The 19410-nt window shown below is 35.2% G+C and overlaps 1 protein-coding gene across 2 annotated transcripts in view; it reads right to left on the bottom strand.

Annotated features, from left to right (window-relative positions):
• Positions 1 to 19410, bottom strand: part of SAMSN1 (SAM domain, SH3 domain and nuclear localization signals 1) — a 91123-nt gene that overhangs the window by 40958 nt on the left and 30755 nt on the right. The window contains exon 1 of one of the 2 annotated variants that reach the window (XM_008065619.1): positions 9543 to 9699. The exons of the other annotated variant lie outside the window; for it this stretch is intronic. Coding sequence (XP_008063810.1) covers positions 9543 to 9599 — 57 coding nt within the window. The 5' untranslated portion in view covers positions 9600 to 9699. Of the gene's footprint in view, positions 1 to 9542; positions 9700 to 19410 lie in introns of those variants that run through there. 2 annotated transcript variants of the gene reach the window in all.

Here is a 19410-nt window from a genome sequence, read left to right as displayed (position 1 = left end):
TCTAATATATGGCCAGAACGTATAGGATACATGGCCAGAACACATCATTAGGATAGAGCAGATGTTTTGCTTTTATTCATTTATTTATTGACTTATTTTTGAGTCAGAGGCTCACTCTGTCGCCCAGACTGGAATGGGGTGGTACATTCACTGCCATCGCAGCCTAGATCTGCTAGGCTCAGGCGATCCTTCTGCCTCAGCCTTCCAAGTAACTGGCATTACAGGTGTGTGCCATCACGTCTGGCTAATTTTATGATTTATTGTAGGGACGAGATCGCGCCATGTTGCTCAGGCTGGTCTCTAATCCCTGAGCTCAGGCAATCCTCTTGCCTCTGCCTCCCAAAGTGCTGGGATTATAGGCTTGAGCCACCTGTCTACTTTACTTTTGTTTGTTTTCAAATGACTCCTAATGGAGGCCTGCTGGGATGTAGCAGAGGTGTGTTTAGATGAGAGGAAGGAAAGAAAAGGAGACAAAAGACTGGAGAGTGTCAGTAAAAGGGAGGCATGACAATGAGGAGTCCAGGTCAAATGTGGCTGGCAGCCTTAAGGCACTGGTTGACTGGGAGTGAAGAGGGATCTAGGTAATGGGGTAGGGGGAAGGAAGCAGCTGAAAATCAAATCCTCACTCAATTAGTGGAAGTTCATGGACTAGGTTACAGGTTGAACTGAGTTCTTCCAAATTTGTGTTTTGTAGCCCTAACCCCTCGAATCTTAGGGTGTGATTGTACTTGGAGATAAGGTCTTTAAAGAGATAATCAAGTTAAACACGTGGCTACTATAGTGAGCCCTAATCCAGTCCTACTGGTGTCCTAAAAAATGATATTAGGACACACACACACCACACAAAGGGGGAAAGAGAAAGACAGAGACAGAGACAGAAACCAAGTGACCAGGGGTGTGTGTGCATGCACAGAGGAAAAGGTAACAAGAAGGCAGTTGTCTGTAAGCCAACAAGAGAGGCCTGCAATTAACTCTTCTCTTAATGACCATCAGTGGAAACCAATTCTACCAGCACCTTGATCCTGGGTTTCCAACCACCAGCACTGTAAGAAAATAAACTTCCGTTGTTTAAGCCACACAATCTGTGGTATTTTGTTGTGGCAGCCCTAGCAAATTCATACAGACTGGAAACCTTCAAAGCTCCTCATATGAGGGGAGAAAGGGGACTTAGCCAGCTAGAGTGACTAATGGCTCTCTCTATGCAAGAATCACTTCATCTACTACCAGAGACAGCTTGAAAACTTCTTCTATTCTTGTTAGTCAGTTCTTAGTGGAGGTCATTTTTGTTTTCTACTAAGAAGCTAATATGAATGTCTTGTTTCTGAAAGTTCATCTAAATCCTTAGCATTACAAAGGAAGAGAAATGGATCAGTTTGGTAATGCTAAGTTCAAAAACTTAGATATATAGAGTACAAATTCGATTATTTAAAAAACACACAATTTTCAGGAGTAATGAAGACTTTCATCTCCAAAACTAAGCAAGAAAAGATTAAAGAGGTAAGTACCAGGTTAAATTGAACTTTAACAAATTCAGTGCATTGGTATCAAGGTAGTGACTTTATACTCTACCTATTGGATACAATATCCAATATGGATATATTCCAAACAAAGAGAAGGCTACACTGCTGTCTTTCTCTTAGCCAATTGTCTCCTGATCTTTCTGCCTATTGGCTGATCACTTTTCAAATATATTTAATTGAAAGGAAATAACATGGAGTCAATATACCCAGTGAGCAGCCATTTTAACATTCCTTAGCTTTGTCATGTTTTTCTCACAGTTCACTTTAATTTATCCTCTAGTCACTAACCAAGGACAGAACCGGTTTCTCAGAGGTAGCTATTAATAATTGCTTTACAACCCCCTCCCCAGCTTGTTTTGTAAACAGATTAGCCTAATCAGCTCTTCCTGATCTTCATAACACTTACCCCATCAACATGGTAGCAGTCATGTGACTGATCCACTCATCTGCCTGCCCACTGTCACCTGACCTCAGTATCTGTGCTTACCTGCTCTCCATGATGATGTGGAGCAGACTACCAACCCATCACCTTAATGACCTTTCCCTATTGAAGGGAAAGTTGAAAAGGATTCATCCTGAAGCAGCCATTTACCATTGCTTTACTAAGCTCTGGTATGGCCATGTGCTCTTTGAGCTATTGCCACCGCCATGTTTCCTAAGCTTTGACTCCCTCTCCTACCTTGAAGAGGTGAATCAATCTCTCTGTCTGTCTCTCATTTACTTTCTAAATAAACTATATTCTCCGGTCTAACTTTTGTGCAATCTTTTGCATCTTTCACATGGCACCGGATCGCTCAACTTCACCCTAGGTCTGACCTAACGCTTTGAAGGCCCTGTTGGGATTGTAACCTCACACTAATCTACTTGGTTCCACATCTTTCGCTACTTGCTTGGAATAAACTTCGATTACAGATTCATATTCTGTAAAATAGGAAAGCTAAAATGAATTAGTACTTTGGAGAGAAGTGTTTAAGGCTAAAAACGATTTAACTCTCTTCACCAATTAAACATGGTGAAATGAACAAGTTACCAGTTCATCTTTTGATTTTAGGTGACCTGAAAACTAAAATTAAATCCAGTAGCAAATTGTAATTTTAAAGACAAGGCAAAAACCCCTTTGGGAAGGGGGACATCAATTTTGGGGTGAATTTCTGGTGGCTGTAAGCAGTGGAATGGAACCTTTTTTCTTGGAATGCAGGCACCAACTGGATGCAAGAATGGTGCAGAGCAGTGGACTCAATTTGCCATCTTTAGAATACATTAGGTAAGTTTCCTGCACATATGCAAATGGATACAATACGTACAAGTAGATCCCAAATTAATAGGTTTCGCAATATCGAACTCAACATGTCACTTTATTTGTCTGAGCCACACGTCTTTTGCTAATTTCTGCAATAGCCTCCCCACCAGTCTCCCTGCTTACTCTCCTGACTCCCTTTATTATATCTGAAACATGAAAGCCAAAATAAAAACACTAAACTGTAAGTAAGATTTGTCACTTTTCAAAATCTTTCACTATTGGCCAAAATTCTTTTAGTGACCTCGAAGACCCTCTAAGATGAAGCATTTGTGCCCCACTTGTCCCATTGTTTCTCAAATACACCAGTAACAGTCCCACTTCAAGACTTTTGCACTTGCTCTTCCCTCTGCCTGGAATATAATTTTCTCCACCAAACCCAAGACCAGCTCCTTTATTTCCTTCAGGTCTTTTCTCAAATGCCCCATCCTCCCCAAGTTTTTCCAGTTCCTTATATTTCACATCTTTCTTCCATGTTTACTTTTCTCCCCCATCTTGATCCCTATCATTATCTAGCATACCACGTTTTTAATTTACTTATCCATCCCCCATTAATGTAAATCCTGTGAGGGCAGGGATCCTTGTTTTGGTCACCTCTGCATCTAAAGTTTGTTCTCCATGTTGTCCTTAGTAAACATTCAATAGATAATTTGCTGCATTGAAGAAGGAATTAATGAATCTTTGAATGGATTAGGGAATTAATTTCTAAGTCATTTGAAAAGATTAAGTAGAAAAAAATTGTGCCAGGTTGAGAAACTTTAAAAATTATTAATGCCCAGCCACATTTTATATTAGATAAATCAGAATATTTGTGGATGGATCCCAATTAGTAATTTTTTTTAAGCTCTCTAGTGAGCCAGAAGTTTGACCTAGGTTGAAAACCTTGAGTACAGAACACCATTTCCAAATTTTAAAGTGCTTACAGAACTCCTGAGTATCTTGTTAAAATGTATATTCTCATTTACCAGGCCTGGGGCAGAATGGAAAATCTACATTATTTACAGGCTCCTGGAGTGACAATGTTGCTGTCTGAAAAACCACAATGAGTAGCAAGTACTTAGATTCAAGTCAACCTTAGGGACCCTTGGGATACATTTTAACATAGTTTACGCTCCACTTTCTTCTGATTGAAGGGAATAGTTTGAGAGAATTTTCATGTTTTGGAGAGGAGGGAGGTAATAACCAAAAGTTTAAAAGTGGATATTTATTTGCAAAATCTATCCTATAAATCCCAAATTATTATTATTTTTTAATTAGCTGTGTTAACTTGGACAAAAAAATTTACATCTATAGGAGTTCTTCCTTGTGAGTTGGGAATAAGACTACTGCCTATCTCATAAGAGTCTTAAAAAGATTAAATAAAAATCATGGATATGAACCCCTTGGGCAAGGGCCTGGCCTCAAATGCATGTAAATACTTCTTTCCTTTCTTACACCTGGTTAGATAAGAGCTAAAATGTATCTTAACAGTTTTGATACAAAAAGCAATAAAAAAGCTCTTTAATGCTACAACTATGTGTCATCCTTGTCTAGGAGCATAAATTTGCACAGTGGGCAGTGCAGTGAAAACAGCTCATAATCAACTCATTACCTCTCATCATTGCTAGGATCAAATGCATATGGTAAAGAATGTCACTTCAGTCAGTGCTAGTGAAAATTAGCATCTGTGACACTTATGCTATCTCATTTAGTATGCACTTTAGATGAAAAAGAATGATAGAAAGAAACTATTTCCAGAACTGCTATTATTCCAATGCTTACCTTACAAATAACAATGGTACTTGAATCTCCTTTACTAAAAGAAAAATCTTGGTTAAAATTTATTAACACAGATCATTAATCCCAGCCAAGTAAACACCACGATGTTCTAATTATAGTTACCAAGTTTCATTTGTAAGATTTATTCATTTTTCAGCTTCAAAGTTTCTTCCATTATTCTCTTACTTGGAACAAAGGTCTATTGCTATATAACAATGGGTATCTCTTGAGTTTTCTTGTACACTATTTGGTATGGAATTTTTCTTAAAATAAAGCTTAAAAATGAATTATTGTGTTTGTGTACACAAGCTGTTTTACACACACACACTAACAGTCTTGCTACCAAGAATAGTGAAACTACACAACACCAGTGAGTATCCATACTTGAACCAGCCTATATATAGTAGACTCAAGAAAAAATTTTCTTTACAATTATTTATCAAGTGCCTATGGCATTGAAAGTGTTATGCTAGGTACTGAAGGAAGATATATGGTTATACTTACTTCAGTGTTTAAGGTTGTGTTTTCTTGGCAATTTGAATATTTAAATAATAAGAAAGTTGTTTTCTTAGAATTGTAGGTGTTGAAATATGGTAGACACCGAGATTCAGATTTGATGCATTTATTGCATTATATGCAATAAATGCTTAAATTATAGAACCTAATGATGATACAAGGTGTTAGTAATAGCAGAACTCTTTTAATGTAATAGGCACTCAATAAATAATTGTAGAGTAAATGAAGTTTCTTGAGTCTACTATATACAGCCTGGTTCAAGTACAGATACTAGCTAGTGCTGTGTAGTTTAACTCTTCTTGGTAGCAAGTCTGTTAGTGTGTATGTAAAAAAAGTTGTGTGTGTAAATACAAGTTTCTACATTGTAGGAGATAGAAGGAATTTCTAAATTCCTTTTCAACTTACAGAGGTACTTAAAGATATGGTCTCCTTGTTTGCCTTAAAAAGTCAACTGGTAATTAACACAGAAACAGAAGCTATATATACACTTCTGTTGCTTATAATGATAGCATGACAAGAACAGAAGTATTGAAAATTGACAATGTATTTCACATCACACAGTTTTATTTTTCTTCTATGTTTCTTTGTTCAAGGAAATTAACCTTCTTTATGACTTAGGTTCTTAATTTATAAGGTTAAATAAGAGTGACTCTCTCAAAGTTACAAATATTAAATAAGTGTGCAAAAAGTTCTGAGCATATAATGAAGTTAAAATAATTTAGAAAACTGGAATAAAATATTTTCATTGAAGATAGACATGGAAAATTGTTAGGTTCTATAATTGAAGCATTTGCAAGGGGGGAACCCCCCCAACATAATTTATTTATTAAAAAAGTGTATTCTTACATGTTTAAACTTTAGTCACCTTTGAAGCACTCTCTGTTTGTTGCAATACACCTATCAAGACACTTCTTCCACTACTCAAAACAGTTTCTGAACTCGTTAATTTGGATGCCGTTTAGCGCTTCTGTCATTTTTTCACATGGGAAAAACATTTATCTTTGGAGACTTTTTTTCATCCAGGGAAACAAAAAAGCAGTCCCTCATAGCCAGATCAGGTGAATAGGGAGAGTGAGGCACAGGGGTCATGCTGTTTCTGGTCAAAAATTGCTGAACACTCAGCATGGTGTGGGTAGGTGCATTTTCATGGCAGAACCAGTTGCCTGTTTGCCACAGCTCAGGACGTTTCTTCTGCAAATTGTGATTTAACCTTCTCAGAACTTCCAGACAAAAACTTTGGTTGACTGTTTGATCTGGAGGAGCAAATTCCAAGTTACTACAAGGGCCTGCACTCCAAAAGATAATTCAGTTTTTTGAGGGGGTTTCCGTCATATAGTGTATAGTGCAACAAATGCATCAAATCTGAATCCTAGATATGCTTGAAAGTTTTTAAAACTGGTTGTGGGCACTGGTAGTAAGAAGATAAAAACAAAAGTCAAGAAGGAAGGTACAGCACCTCACATGCGTGTTAAGCAAGACTATTTTTAAAGAACAAATCTAAATATATAATACGTAGCCGTAACTCATCAAATTTCTTTCCTGACTTGGAATTTGTTTATACACCACAAGCTTCTGGGATATATCAAACTCCTTAGAATTTATTAACATTCCAGTACATGCAGTTAGTTTTGTAATACTTCTCCAAGGATGTTCCAGTTTCCCTTACAGAATATCTATGAACTCTGCCTCTCAGTCTATGCAATAAATGTCTTATACACTTGAATGCTACTGATCTTATTTATGAGCTACTGGAAAAAAAATGCATATTCAAAGTAGAGAAACACAGAAATAAAGGATGAAAAAGAGGACACATTTATGATAAAAATTACAGATGGCAAAACTGTATTTTAACACATGTTCAGATTTATTCTTTTTTGATTTGAGTATTGGTAAGTCTTATAAATGTAAGAAAATAATAAATTATTTTTATATGGGACTCATAAGATCTATTTGTGTGTGTGTTACATTCATGAATGTTTTAAACCTTCTCAGAACTGGAGGACCTATGTGAAAATACTAATAACAAAGTCCTTCTCCATTTATTTCCTTTTCAATTGAAAAGTTTCATAAGTTTTCTTTGAGGTAACATTAGTTATAATATGCATTGTGTTTGAACTGAATACTAGGTCCCTTGAAACAGAACTCTTGAGAGTTAACATGAGCTAAATGATTAAATATCATTTCTCTCATTTTTAACATTGTCACTTTTTAAACAACTACAGCATTTACAATAAAACAAGCAAACAAACATTTCTTAAGAAATTGTGAGAGTGTGATACAAAGAATGTTAGGAGATGTAAACTAACATCTGGTATGTAGTTAATCAGTGTAGACAGTGATTCCCTGTATTTAAGACTGATTTCTTGATGGTTCTATCTTTTTAGATACATATGGCATGCTCCTTTCCAGGAGATGAAAGGACTTGCACTCCTCATTCTACCAGTTATTTATTTGTAAGGACAATCATAATATCCACCTCTGCCATCTATCATGAATTTGCTCTTTATCCAAAAATATTCAAAGAAAATAACCCAGTAAAATAAGTGCAAATCATGAGGAAAGAGGAGTTGTTTGAATATAAAATGAAAATAACTGAAAAAATAACACTTCTATATTACAAAGAAAAGATCCCACTGATTTGGGAAGTATGAAAAACACACCTGTGCCTATATACTCTCCTATCTCTTTAAATTCATATAAGATGAAACCATATGTTTAAAGAAAATGAGAATTCAGCCGGGCTTGGTGGCTCAGCCTGTAATCCCGTGCCTTTGGGAGGCTGAGGTGAGTGGATTGCCTGAGGCCGTGGGTTCGAGACCCGCCTGGGCAGGCGAGACCTCATCTCTACAATAAATCAAAAAATTAGCCAGGCGTGGTAGCGCGCACCTGTAATTCTGGCTACTTGGAAAGCTGAGGAGGAAGGATCGCCGGAGCCCAGCAGGTCGAGGCTGCGGTGGCCGGGAGCGGCCCCTGCACTCCAGTCTGGGCGACAGAGTGAGACTCCAACTCAAAAAAAAAAAAATGAGAATTCACTCACAACAAAATTTAATATGCTTACAGTGTGACTATTTTTTGTGATACATTTTTGTTTCCAGATTTTTTATCAAATATATATTTAATTTTATGAATGAGAAAGTCAATAAAATGAACAATATTCTACTTATATTATAATAGTTGCTGCTATTAAGCCAAAGCATGATAATAGACTAAAGTATCATTCTGAAAAGAGTTTAGTGACGTAAATATGATAGTGGCTCACTACAAATACAGTCATTTTGAGGTCCTCTCCCTTTAGATTTATAGATAGATAAATAAATAAATGTTTTGAGGAAAATTCTGTTTTCATATTAACTTTTGTGATCTTCCCAAACCTACTATTGTCAAGAGAATATTTGTTGCATATAATATAGTACATTTTATACAAAATTAATCTTAGATAGACGTGTAAGTGGTGCTTTTAAAACTTTTTTTGTACTCTTTGGAAAATTTTACTTTGAATTTTTATTATGTCAGGAAAAAGAAATCATGATATGTTATCTAGCCATATTGCTAACTAAGGTGCTTGTCTTTTATCAGATTTATTTTTGTCAGAAAAAAATGAATATTGAAAATCATTTATTCTTAGTTTTCAATGTTTAGAAATTATTTATTTTTAGGTATTTGTTTTAAAAACTTGCATGGTAATTTCCAAAGAGTGTCAAAATATTGACAATTGTTCAATGCCTCATGAACTCAGAGTTCTCAGAGTTCTTCTCTGAGAATGAACACCTCCCGAATCAACACTGATAGACAGTAAATCAATTATTTGGAAAAAAAATCTGAACTTAGCTGTTGTTCATCTAACAAACTGAATAAAAATTTTATTTACTTGTAAATCTTGAGAAATATGCGAGTATTGAAAAAATTTTCTGACATCAGTATTTCATAAATATTTATTTTATGTTATTAATGAATCTAATTTAGAGCTCTACAGTAGAATGCAAACATTTTTATCCTATGTCATACTTTTTTTTAAGTGACACTCATTGTCAAGACAAAGCAAGAGTAGAAGTCCATACATTACTAATTTTTCAAATCTACCAGCTTAAGGGGTTTTGAGGCTTCTCAAAACACAGCCCAGTCCTTTCTACAGCAATAATGTTAGTTCAAAAGAAAGAATAAAAAACATATATATCTACAGTAAGGTATCATATTTTCAGTTACAAATGTAGATGTTCAAATATGCACTGTAAGACAAAAATTAGAGACAAGTATTACCAGATGTTATTTAACATATAAATTTGCAATTAACTTTTTTCCATATTTGCATGTGGTATTCAACTCTATGCTTGAATTGATTTATGGCTGAGAGAGGAGAATAATGTGTGTGTGTGCGCAAATGTGTGTGTGCATGTGTGTGTTTTCTATTAGAATGATTTGGTTTTATTTAACTACGTATGAAATTATCTTACCTTCGGTTTTTGATGTTTCTCCTTCTCTGAAACGTTGGAAGGTTTTCTCTTCAGCATTTTGAATTCAGACTACTCCTAGTGAGGGCACTTTCTTCTGTTACAGAAACAACTGAAAACAGTCAGCAGTGTGCTGTGTCTGATGTACAGCATCAGATAAAGTTGAGCACGGTGACCTGCAACTTCCTCCTTTGGTCAGGATATGACTTCAACAGCTACATGGGTAATTTTTATTCTTACCACACTTCTTTGGTAACTATTTATTGTCCCATCCCTGCTGTAGTCTGTGAGATATGTTCCAAATCTCATACTTAGAAATGCCTGCAGTTATCACAGAACCATAAGGCTTTTAAAATATAACTCGTTTTCTCAGTATATATAAAAATAAATCTAAAACACATTCTATTAATTTAAGGAAGAAAATATCAGATCCAATAAATGAAATAAAACTTGAGATGGTGGCTTTTTACTATTAAAAAAAGTAATAGAATACTCAGGGTAGCAAATTTTACATTTTTTTAATAAACATTGTTGGGAGATAAAATACTGTATTAATTAAACAGTATTAATTCTATTTAAAGCATATATTAAACTGTTGGGAGATAAAATACTATATTAATTAAACAGTATTAATTCTACTTAAAGTGTGTATGCTTATACTTTAAAAATAGAGTATGAACAAAAATTAGTTCTAAATATAAATGGGAACATGATAGAGATAAATGATTACATATTTGTTATTTTTTAAATGTGTTATTATGTTGTAAAGCCCTTGTTAAGAGAAATAAACAGAATCCCCAATTAGCCAGAGGTTCTTTCTACAATGTCATATATTGATATTTGTGCCAGTGATGAGCTCAAGAATCACTATTCCCCTCAAATGAAACACCCAGTCTCTAATACATTGAGTAGAGTTAACATGACTTAGTAAGAATTTCCTCTTCAAACTAAAAGTTTTAAAATTTCTATTATAATGTCAAAACCAAGATACCCATAAGTAAAAGCAAGAAGATCAAACTTTCTTGTTAAACGGGGATTTACCAAAGAGAGACTCACAGTGTACACGAAACCTTTGTTCTGTTAAATCAGTGTTGTGGTGGGGCATAGTGGCTCATGCCTGTAGTCCCAGCATTCTGGGAACTCCAAGCGAGAGAATTGCTTGAACCCACAGGTTCAAGATCAGCCTGGGCAACTTGGCAAGCCCTAGTCTTGACAATAAATTAAAAAATTAGCTGGACGTGGTGGCACATGCCTGTGGTTCTAGCTATTTGAAAGACTGAGAGAGAAGGATAGCCTTGGCCCAGCAGGACGAGGCTGTGGTGGCCATTATTGTCCCACTACACTCCAGTCTGGGGAACAGAGAGACTCTGACTCAAACAAACAAATAAATAAGTAAAAATAGAAAGAAGAAAGAAAGGAAGGAAGGAAGAAAAAGAAGGAAAGAGAAAGAAAAGAAGGAAGGAAAGAAAGAAAAAATGAAAGAAAGAGGCAGTGTTGTTTAAGAAAATAAACCCAGATTTCTGTTTATAAATCCCCTGGGTTGAAAAGCAATAGTGTCATATTCTTAATCAGCAGCTTGTCTAGGTGACAAATCAACTGATTCTGTTTCTCAGTCTTCCCTCACATTCTTAAGTCCCTCCCCCCAAGGCCCAAATTTCACTATTTAATTTAACATTCAATTGAATGTCTACTACATGCTGTTTGACAATATATCAGACAACTTGACTAGTGAAAAAAACAACTCATTTTTGTCCTGTAAAAGAATTGAAGGAATAAACTTGCCAAGATTGTGTTTAATATGTTGCTTCTACCAGATATTAAAAGCAGACTTTTACTTTCAAGAATTATTGGGCTGGTATTTTTAAAATACTGACATAGAACAAAACACTGGAAATCCTGAGAATGCTGAGGTTGGGTAATTCCCTAGAAGTATATCTTCTTTTAAACTTTCTGTTTGGGCCTAAGTAATTTTTTGTTTCATTTCTTAAGAAATTTAAAGTCATGAAAAACTATATTTCTTAATTGAAACTTTTGCACCCTCTATATTCCCATTTCTTCATCTAGGAATAGAAATTTAATTCAATTGTGGATTAAACCAATAAAATGGGAATGATAATGCTTGCACTTATTCCATGATAGGTTTTTGTTGAGAATAAAAGGAATACTAGTAAAGGAGGTGCTTTATTATATAGCATCATTTGAGTATTGTTTCATGTCAAAAATGTTTGTGGATCCTGAAGAGGCATGATATTTCAAACAGTTAAGTTTGGAGTAGTGTTTGCTATGGTTTATATTTCTACAATATTAATTAAAGAATAGGGAACACTCACAGTCATAAAATCCATAGCTGTACTCAAATTGATGCAATTTTGAAGCGTATTATACTCAAGCAGTTCATATAAAACCTCAGCTTATGACCTCTAGGCATTTTACCATCATTAACATTATAAGAACTACTTAAAATGTAAATAAAATGAATGTTTTCCTTCATTACAGATGGAAGTGTAAATATTCCAATCTTACCTCTACTCAAGAAAAATATTTACTGGGATTTAAAAGACAGATATGATATTCAAGTTTCCATTACAATCTGTGTCAAACTCCTTGATCTTCAAAAAACTCTCAGATGACAAGGTGGCAATGCTTTTTGTCAATGCTCAACTATTTTATGGAAATCTGGGGACACCACGATGTTTAATGAGTGACCTAGCGTGATCCGTCAAGTTCAAAAGTCAAAGACAGAATGTGAATGGCGAGTCAATATTGAGGATCAGTATTTCCTGATCGTGGTTAAACCACTAGGCAGCCTATTGCTTAACACATGTTCTGAAACAGGAAAATTGCAAAAGTACAAAGTCTCAGTACTTTGTTTTCACACAATATCTTAATGGCCTTATAACCCAGGCTAGAAGAAACAATGTTAGGACTTTATGGAATACTTTTCAGCTATTATTTCTGTATCATAAACGATGAGTCAAAATTGTAAATAAATTATAGCCAAATGACAGAGATTAAAAGTATATTTTGTGGGAAAGTAAGGTGAGCATAAAAGGGTTATTTCAGCAATCCAACAAATATTTATCTAGTGTATTGCTAAAACACAAACCATCAAATTTAAACCATTGGTAGAAGAAAAGTAGAGATAATAACGAAAATTATCTCTAGTAGCCATGATTCTGAGACATTAATTGCCTGAGGATTTCCATCTGACTTCTCCCATCAACTTGAAGATTAAAATTAGACAGCAATATTTGAATTAATCCTACTCTACATTTTATTTAGGGCATTTACACTTATTTAATGAATGTAAAATTGTAAATTCCCTGCATTGCCTTAGTAGTTAAAATTTCCCTGAAATGTGAACTTGGGCATATTCACCTTTTCATCTTGGTGTCTTGCTCGGACAATCATGACCAACAGCTGTTTTATTAACTGTGACCTATAATTCTCCTGATTATACTTCAAATGTTTTGCTAGAGGAGAACAGAGAGATATCTTTTAAAAACTTGAAAATGGTTGGGCTTGGTGGCTCAGCCTGTAATCCTAGCAATTTGGGAGACCGAGGAGAGTGGATTTCCTGAGTCCACGGGTTCAAGACCAGGCTGGGTAATTTGGCGAGACCATATCTCTACAATAAATCAAAAATTAGCTGGGCATGGTAACATGCGCCTGTAGTTCTAGCTGTTTGGAAGGCTAAGGTGGAAAGATCCCCGGAGCCTAAAAGATCAATGCTGGGGTGGCCATGAGTGTGCCACCACACTCCAGCCTGGAGTGAGATTCCAACTCAAAAAATAAAAATAAAAAACTTGAAAATAAGAAAATAAGGTTGTTATTTTGGAAGACAACTCTGAAATTAACATTTAATATAGAATAAGATAGAATAAGATGATTATCTGGTAGAAAAATTGAATTATATTCCATTCAAATCTGTAGAACTTAGTTGCCTATGATAAAGTAAAGGAGTCAATTATAGACACAACTAAACTTTGATAGCTCCTCTCTTCTTTCTGGTCCCTCAGAGTAGGCTTCTGTCCACAATACTGGGAAGGGAAATTTATACAAAGAAGTTGAGTGGGAATATCGTGTTCCTACTTGCTTCTGTTCCTACTTGTTTATGGCTTGGTGGAAGTAGATATTCTACAAATTCTATCTCTGTTAAGTAGCGAATGCACGCTGGCATTTGATGAAGTTCTATACTATTCTGTATTTAATAATTTTGATGATGATTTCAAGATCATATGGGGAATTAAGTATTGTACCTTCCTCCATCTATCTGGCTTATTCTTATCATATGTTGGTTAAAATACCTCCTTGTTTGGATTTGGGCATTAACATTGGAATGGCAGATGAAATATTCCCCCTGGTCTATAGAAGGAGCGAAGGGAATGGGTAGATGGTGGTTTCCTTGTAAACTTTTTATATTATCTAGCTTTCTTAAGTCATTTACTCATTCTGTCATTGGAGGTCCTATTTCCTAATTCTTCAGCTCTTTTATTTACCTTTAATGTTTTACTAATTGAAAGGACTTACAGTCACTTTTCTGCTTCTCCCAGTGACTTGCTCTAGGGTGTGACAAGCTCAAGTTTTGAGAAGAAGATTACAGGAAGAGACAAGTTGGATTCTATTAACAGGAAGTGGAAAGAAGATGGGAGTTATTAAGTTTTATTTTTCCAATTTAAACATAGTTATCACAAGGCTTAATTTTCTTCTAAGAACCTATATCAAATCTACATGAGAAATTAATATTTTGCCTATTAGTTTCTTCTCATAATAGGATATCTTGTTTGTGTTTCATTGTAGAGTTTCCATACATTCATTAACAGTAATGAGGTAATGCTCAAATCACTTTATTTTTCTTTATCTTGAAGATGTGTGATACAATTTAGGGTTAGGTATACAACTGTTTGTTATGCAGCTACCCTCATTGATGAAGTGTGCCCCTCCTTCTCCTGGCAGTTTCCCTCAACTGCCAATCCCACCCCCTCTCCCCTGGAAGTTTCCACACTACTGCCAATCACTTTCTTACAGTGTTATGAAAATTGATCAAGGTCCACTTATGAGTGAGACCATATGGTACTCTGTTCTTTGCTTCTGTGATATATCACTGAGTATGATAGACTCTAAATCCATCCAAGTTGCTGTGAAGTACATATGTTAGTCCTTCTTTATGGCTGTATAATATTCCATGGTGTATATGTACCACATTTTCTTTTTATCCAGTTCAGCTTTGGTGGGCAGCATGGTTGGCTCCATGTTTTTGCTATTGTGAATAGTGTTGCAATAAACATGCATTTGCAGATATCTTTTTGGTAAAATGGCTTGAGTTCCTCTGGGTACATTCCCAATAGGGGTATTGCTGGGTCATATGGAAGGTCAATTTCTTGTTCTTTCAGAAATCACCACTCTGTCTTCCAAAGAGGTTGTACTGATTTGCATTCCTACCAGCATTGTAGAAGCATTCCTTTTTCTCCTCACCCTTGCCAGCATCTGTTGTTGCTTGTTTTATTAATGATGGTCATTCTTAATTAATGATGGTCATTCTGGGGTTAGGTGGTATATCAGTGTGGTTCTGATTTGCATTTCTCTGATGATGAGTGAGCTGAGCACTTTTTCATGTGTCTGTTGGCTGCCCGTATATCTTCTTTTGGGAAGTATCTATTCATGTCGTTTGCTCACTTTTTGATGGGGTTGTTTGTTTTTTTCCTTTTGGCATGTTTGAGTTCCTTGTAGATCCTAGATGTTGACCTTTGTAAGACATACAGTTGACAGATATTTTTTCCCATTCTGTGGCCTGTCTCCCTGCTCTCTTGTTTCTTTGACTTTGCAGAAGCTTGTCAGTTTGATGAGGTCCCACTTGTCTATCTTAGCTCTTATGGTATGGGCACTTGGGGTTTTTGATAAGGAATCGGTTGCCAGTTCCAATTTCCATAAGGGTGTCTCCTGCGTTTTCTAAGATTCTTATAGTTTGAGGTTTTATGTTTAGGTCTTTGATCCAGTTAGAGTTAATTTTTGTGTATGGCGATAGGTAGGGGTCCTGTTGCAATCTTCTGCATGTGATCAGTCAGTTTTCTCAGCACTATTTACTGAATAGGTTCTCCTCTCCCCAGTAGTTGTTGGAGACTTTGTCAAAGATGAGCTGGTTGAGAAATTGAGGCTTTGCTTCCTGAATCTCTGTCTTGTTCCATTGGTCTGTATGCCTGTTCTTGTACCACTACCAGGCTGTTTTGATGACTGCAGCCTTATAGTAAAGTTTTAAGTCTAGACGTGGGATACCTCCTGCTTTGTTTCTTTTGCTAAGGATTGTTTTGGCTATCTGTGGTCTTTTATGTTTCTGTATTAATTTCTGTATTGTTATTTCTGAGTTTGAGAAGAATGCTGTTGGTAAGTTAATGAGAAGTATGTTGAATCTGTAGATTGCCTTTGGTAGGATGGACATCTTAACAATATTGATTCTTCCTATCCATGAGCATGGAATATTTTCCATTTGTTTGTGTCTTCTTGGATTTCTTTGAGCAATATTTTATAGTTCTCATTGTAAAGATCTTTCACTTCTCTGGTTAGGAAGATGCCAAGGTATTTCATTTTTTTTGTGGCAGTTGTGAATGGGATTGTGCTTTTAATTTGGGTCTCTGCCTGCTTGTTGTTGGTGTATAAGAATGTAACTGTCTTTTGCACATTGATCTTGTACCCTGAGACTTTGCCAAAGTCCTTTATCAGTTCAACAGGTTTTTGACAGATTCTCTTGGATTTTCGAGGTATAGAATCATCACATCAGTAAAGAGGGACTTGACTTCCTCTTTTCCTATTTGGAGACCCTGATTTCCTTCTATTGTCTAGTTGCCCTACCTAGGACTTCTCACACAATGTTGAACAAGAGGGGTGAGAGTGGGCAACCTTGTCTTGTTCCAGTTTTCAGGGCCAAACCACTTTTAAAGGATTAGGAAGGTAGGGGGAGACTCTTAATTCATTTTACCTCATACAGAAAAAGTACCACAACAGAGACAAATATTTGTAGTTTCCAGTCAAGCTGATGAGTTCAAGAAAAAAGAGAGCTTCAATGAACTTTGAGTATCTTAATTCTCCTGACAAGATAATCTATCATGGAGAGATAAATGCATCAAGCAATTTCAGTCAACAATAAATTTGTCTAACTACTTCCCTTTGTTTTGGTTTTAAGTTCTATGAATAAATCATGATTTGGCTTCTTGTGCAGGTATGACTACAGAAGAAAAATGCAGTATTTATATGGGCATCAAGTACCTGGAATCTGTGATTGCTATTTCTCATACTAAATTTTAAAAATGCATTGTGGTTAACTAGAATGTGTTCCCAAAAAAGGATCTGCCTTGGTGTGCTCAAAACATTATGTTTCTGAGAGATGAGTGCTGCTGATCAGGTCCTGAATATCTTGTAAAGCCTCTTGGAAGATCCTGACCCTGTAACATTATTTTTTATTTTAAATTTCTAAAAAGAGAGTGTAACACATTATCTCATCTTGGTTATAAAATAAATAGAGAACTGATATAAATTAAACAGGGACTACTGACTTAAAATGAATGGTAAACCTAAAGAATCATACAGGCTGAAACTGCCTTGAAAGAGACAAATAACTTTTTAGATTACATCTATGCATTATATGATGTTTGAAAACAACGGTTTAACAGAAGACTGAGTAAAACAAAAAATGAGTAGTACTGATTCCATTAATGGTAACTAAAAATATTAGGAGAACTGGTAATGTTCAAGTTTCAAAATAAATGTGAATTACTCAGATTGCTTTAATAAATTTCAAGTATATACTTCCTAAGTGGTCTCAAAGCCATATAAGGACCATATTGGGATTACCATAATAAATGATTAATAAATTTCATCCACTTATGATGAAAAATCATAATATTCACGATGTAATCTTAGTCTCAAAGTTAATAATAATGACCAACATTTTGAATGTTTATTATATGTCAGGAATTAAGCTGTGTGCTTTAAATATGTTTGTCATGTAATCTTCACAAAATCTTCATGATTTGGTAGTAAGTTATCATTCTCAACTTCCAGGTAGGGTTTATTTGATAATGTGTTTAGTTTTTGCACAGCTAGGAAGTAGTGGAGTCAGGATTCAATCCAAAGCCCCAGCTCATAACCATCACTCTATGTCATAACTATGTCTTGGCATACCTTAAGACCTGGCATAAAATGGGAATGATTTATTTGGTAGTTGGGATCAGGAAAGCTAAAGACTGAGGGAAGTGTGATGTTGAATTACTGCCTGCTGGTTGAATATATAATTGGTTCAATCATTACACAAGTGAAAAAAATTTGAAATCAATACAACTGCAACCAATCCAGAACACTGTTTTATAATTAACATTCAGCACCATGGGGACAAATCTGCTATTACTTCATTCCCCTCTCCAACACAGGCTACCTTGCTTTGACTCTTATTGCCTCTCAATAATAATAGTTTTCTCTGATTTCATGATTACAAAAATAGGTGTAGGTAATCAGGGTAGATGTACAAATTAGACTCTTCCACACTTAATGAAATTCCCTCAGTCCTAAAGTTCCTTGGTACTATGGCCTAAATGTTATATGCCTCCAAAATTTTTATGTTGAAATTCTCACCCCCAGTGTGATGGCATTAGGATGTAGGACTTTTGGGAGGATAGGCCATAGGGACAGAACATTTATGGCTGGGATTAGTGCTCTTATACAAGAGGCTTGAGAAAGACTCCTCATCCCAATTTTTCTGCCATGTGAGGACATTGTGAGTAGGCACTACCTTTCAACCAAGAAACAGGCCTTTACCAGACAATAAATCTACTTGTGCGTTGATTTTGAACTTCCCAGCCTCCAGAACTATAAGAAATACAGTTTATAGTATTTTGTTATTGTAGCCCAAATGGACGAAGCTGCCTGGTGATTGATTTTGATAAGACATCCAGCTATAAACTGATATTATCTATGAAGTTACTACCATGAGTATATTATATTTTCTCTTTGATCTGGAGGTTTAGCTCCCCAATTTCTGTTTATAAAGACTCTTTATTATTCTCTCAATCTTTTGACTCTCAATTTTGCATTTTTGGTAACTCAATATCAAATCCAAAATGTAGTTATAATTTTTATGTCTCCAATATTTTTTCATTCTATATTTCTAAATGCCATTTTAAGTTTTATAAGAATAAAAATGCTTACACTAAAAAAAAAAATGAGATACAGAAGCCTCTGTCCCATTCTTCTCTGTACCTAGACTTTTAATTTCAACTCTTTTCCTAATCCTTCCAATACTAAAATTACTTTTCTAATTAGGTCAATTTTTCTAAATGTTAGGCCAGTACTTTCTTGATCTGTGTATTAGTCATTATCTATTGATTCATATTTTTGTCCTTAAGGATTTTGTTCTCTTCTCACTTCCCAACTTCCTTATAATTATTTAGTTGTTATTATCATTATTTATATAATCATTATGTATATAATAGTGTTTACAATGGAGTCAAATAGTGTTTAGTTTTCCTTTGTTGTCTGTTTTTGGAATTAATGTCTTTTTTTGTATTATTTGTACTTTTTTGTATTGTATATTAGTATTTCTCAAAGAAATGCTCTAGCAAATCTTTCAAGTGATTTGTTTTAAATGTTTAATTTCAAACATCATACTTGTAATTTCAAATGTTCAAGCACTCTAGATTTTTTCCCCCTCTATTCTAATATGGTTTTGTTGCTCTTCACTGAGGGTAAAATGGAATTTCTCCCTAATCTCCTCCAATCTTCTCTGGCTTAAATCTCACATCATCTTTTTTTTTTTGGTCTACTTTCTCATTTGTAGAAACACACTTCCCTAGGAGAAAAAGGTCACCTACCTTCTTTTAGAGCC

Source organism: Carlito syrichta, unplaced genomic scaffold (genome assembly GCF_000164805.1).
Source record: "Carlito syrichta isolate Samal-C Ts95f unplaced genomic scaffold, Tarsius_syrichta-2.0.1 Scaffold308688, whole genome shotgun sequence".
Taxonomy (NCBI): domain Eukaryota; kingdom Metazoa; phylum Chordata; class Mammalia; order Primates; family Tarsiidae; genus Carlito; species Carlito syrichta.
This window is presented reverse-complemented; position numbering and strand designations above follow the sequence as displayed.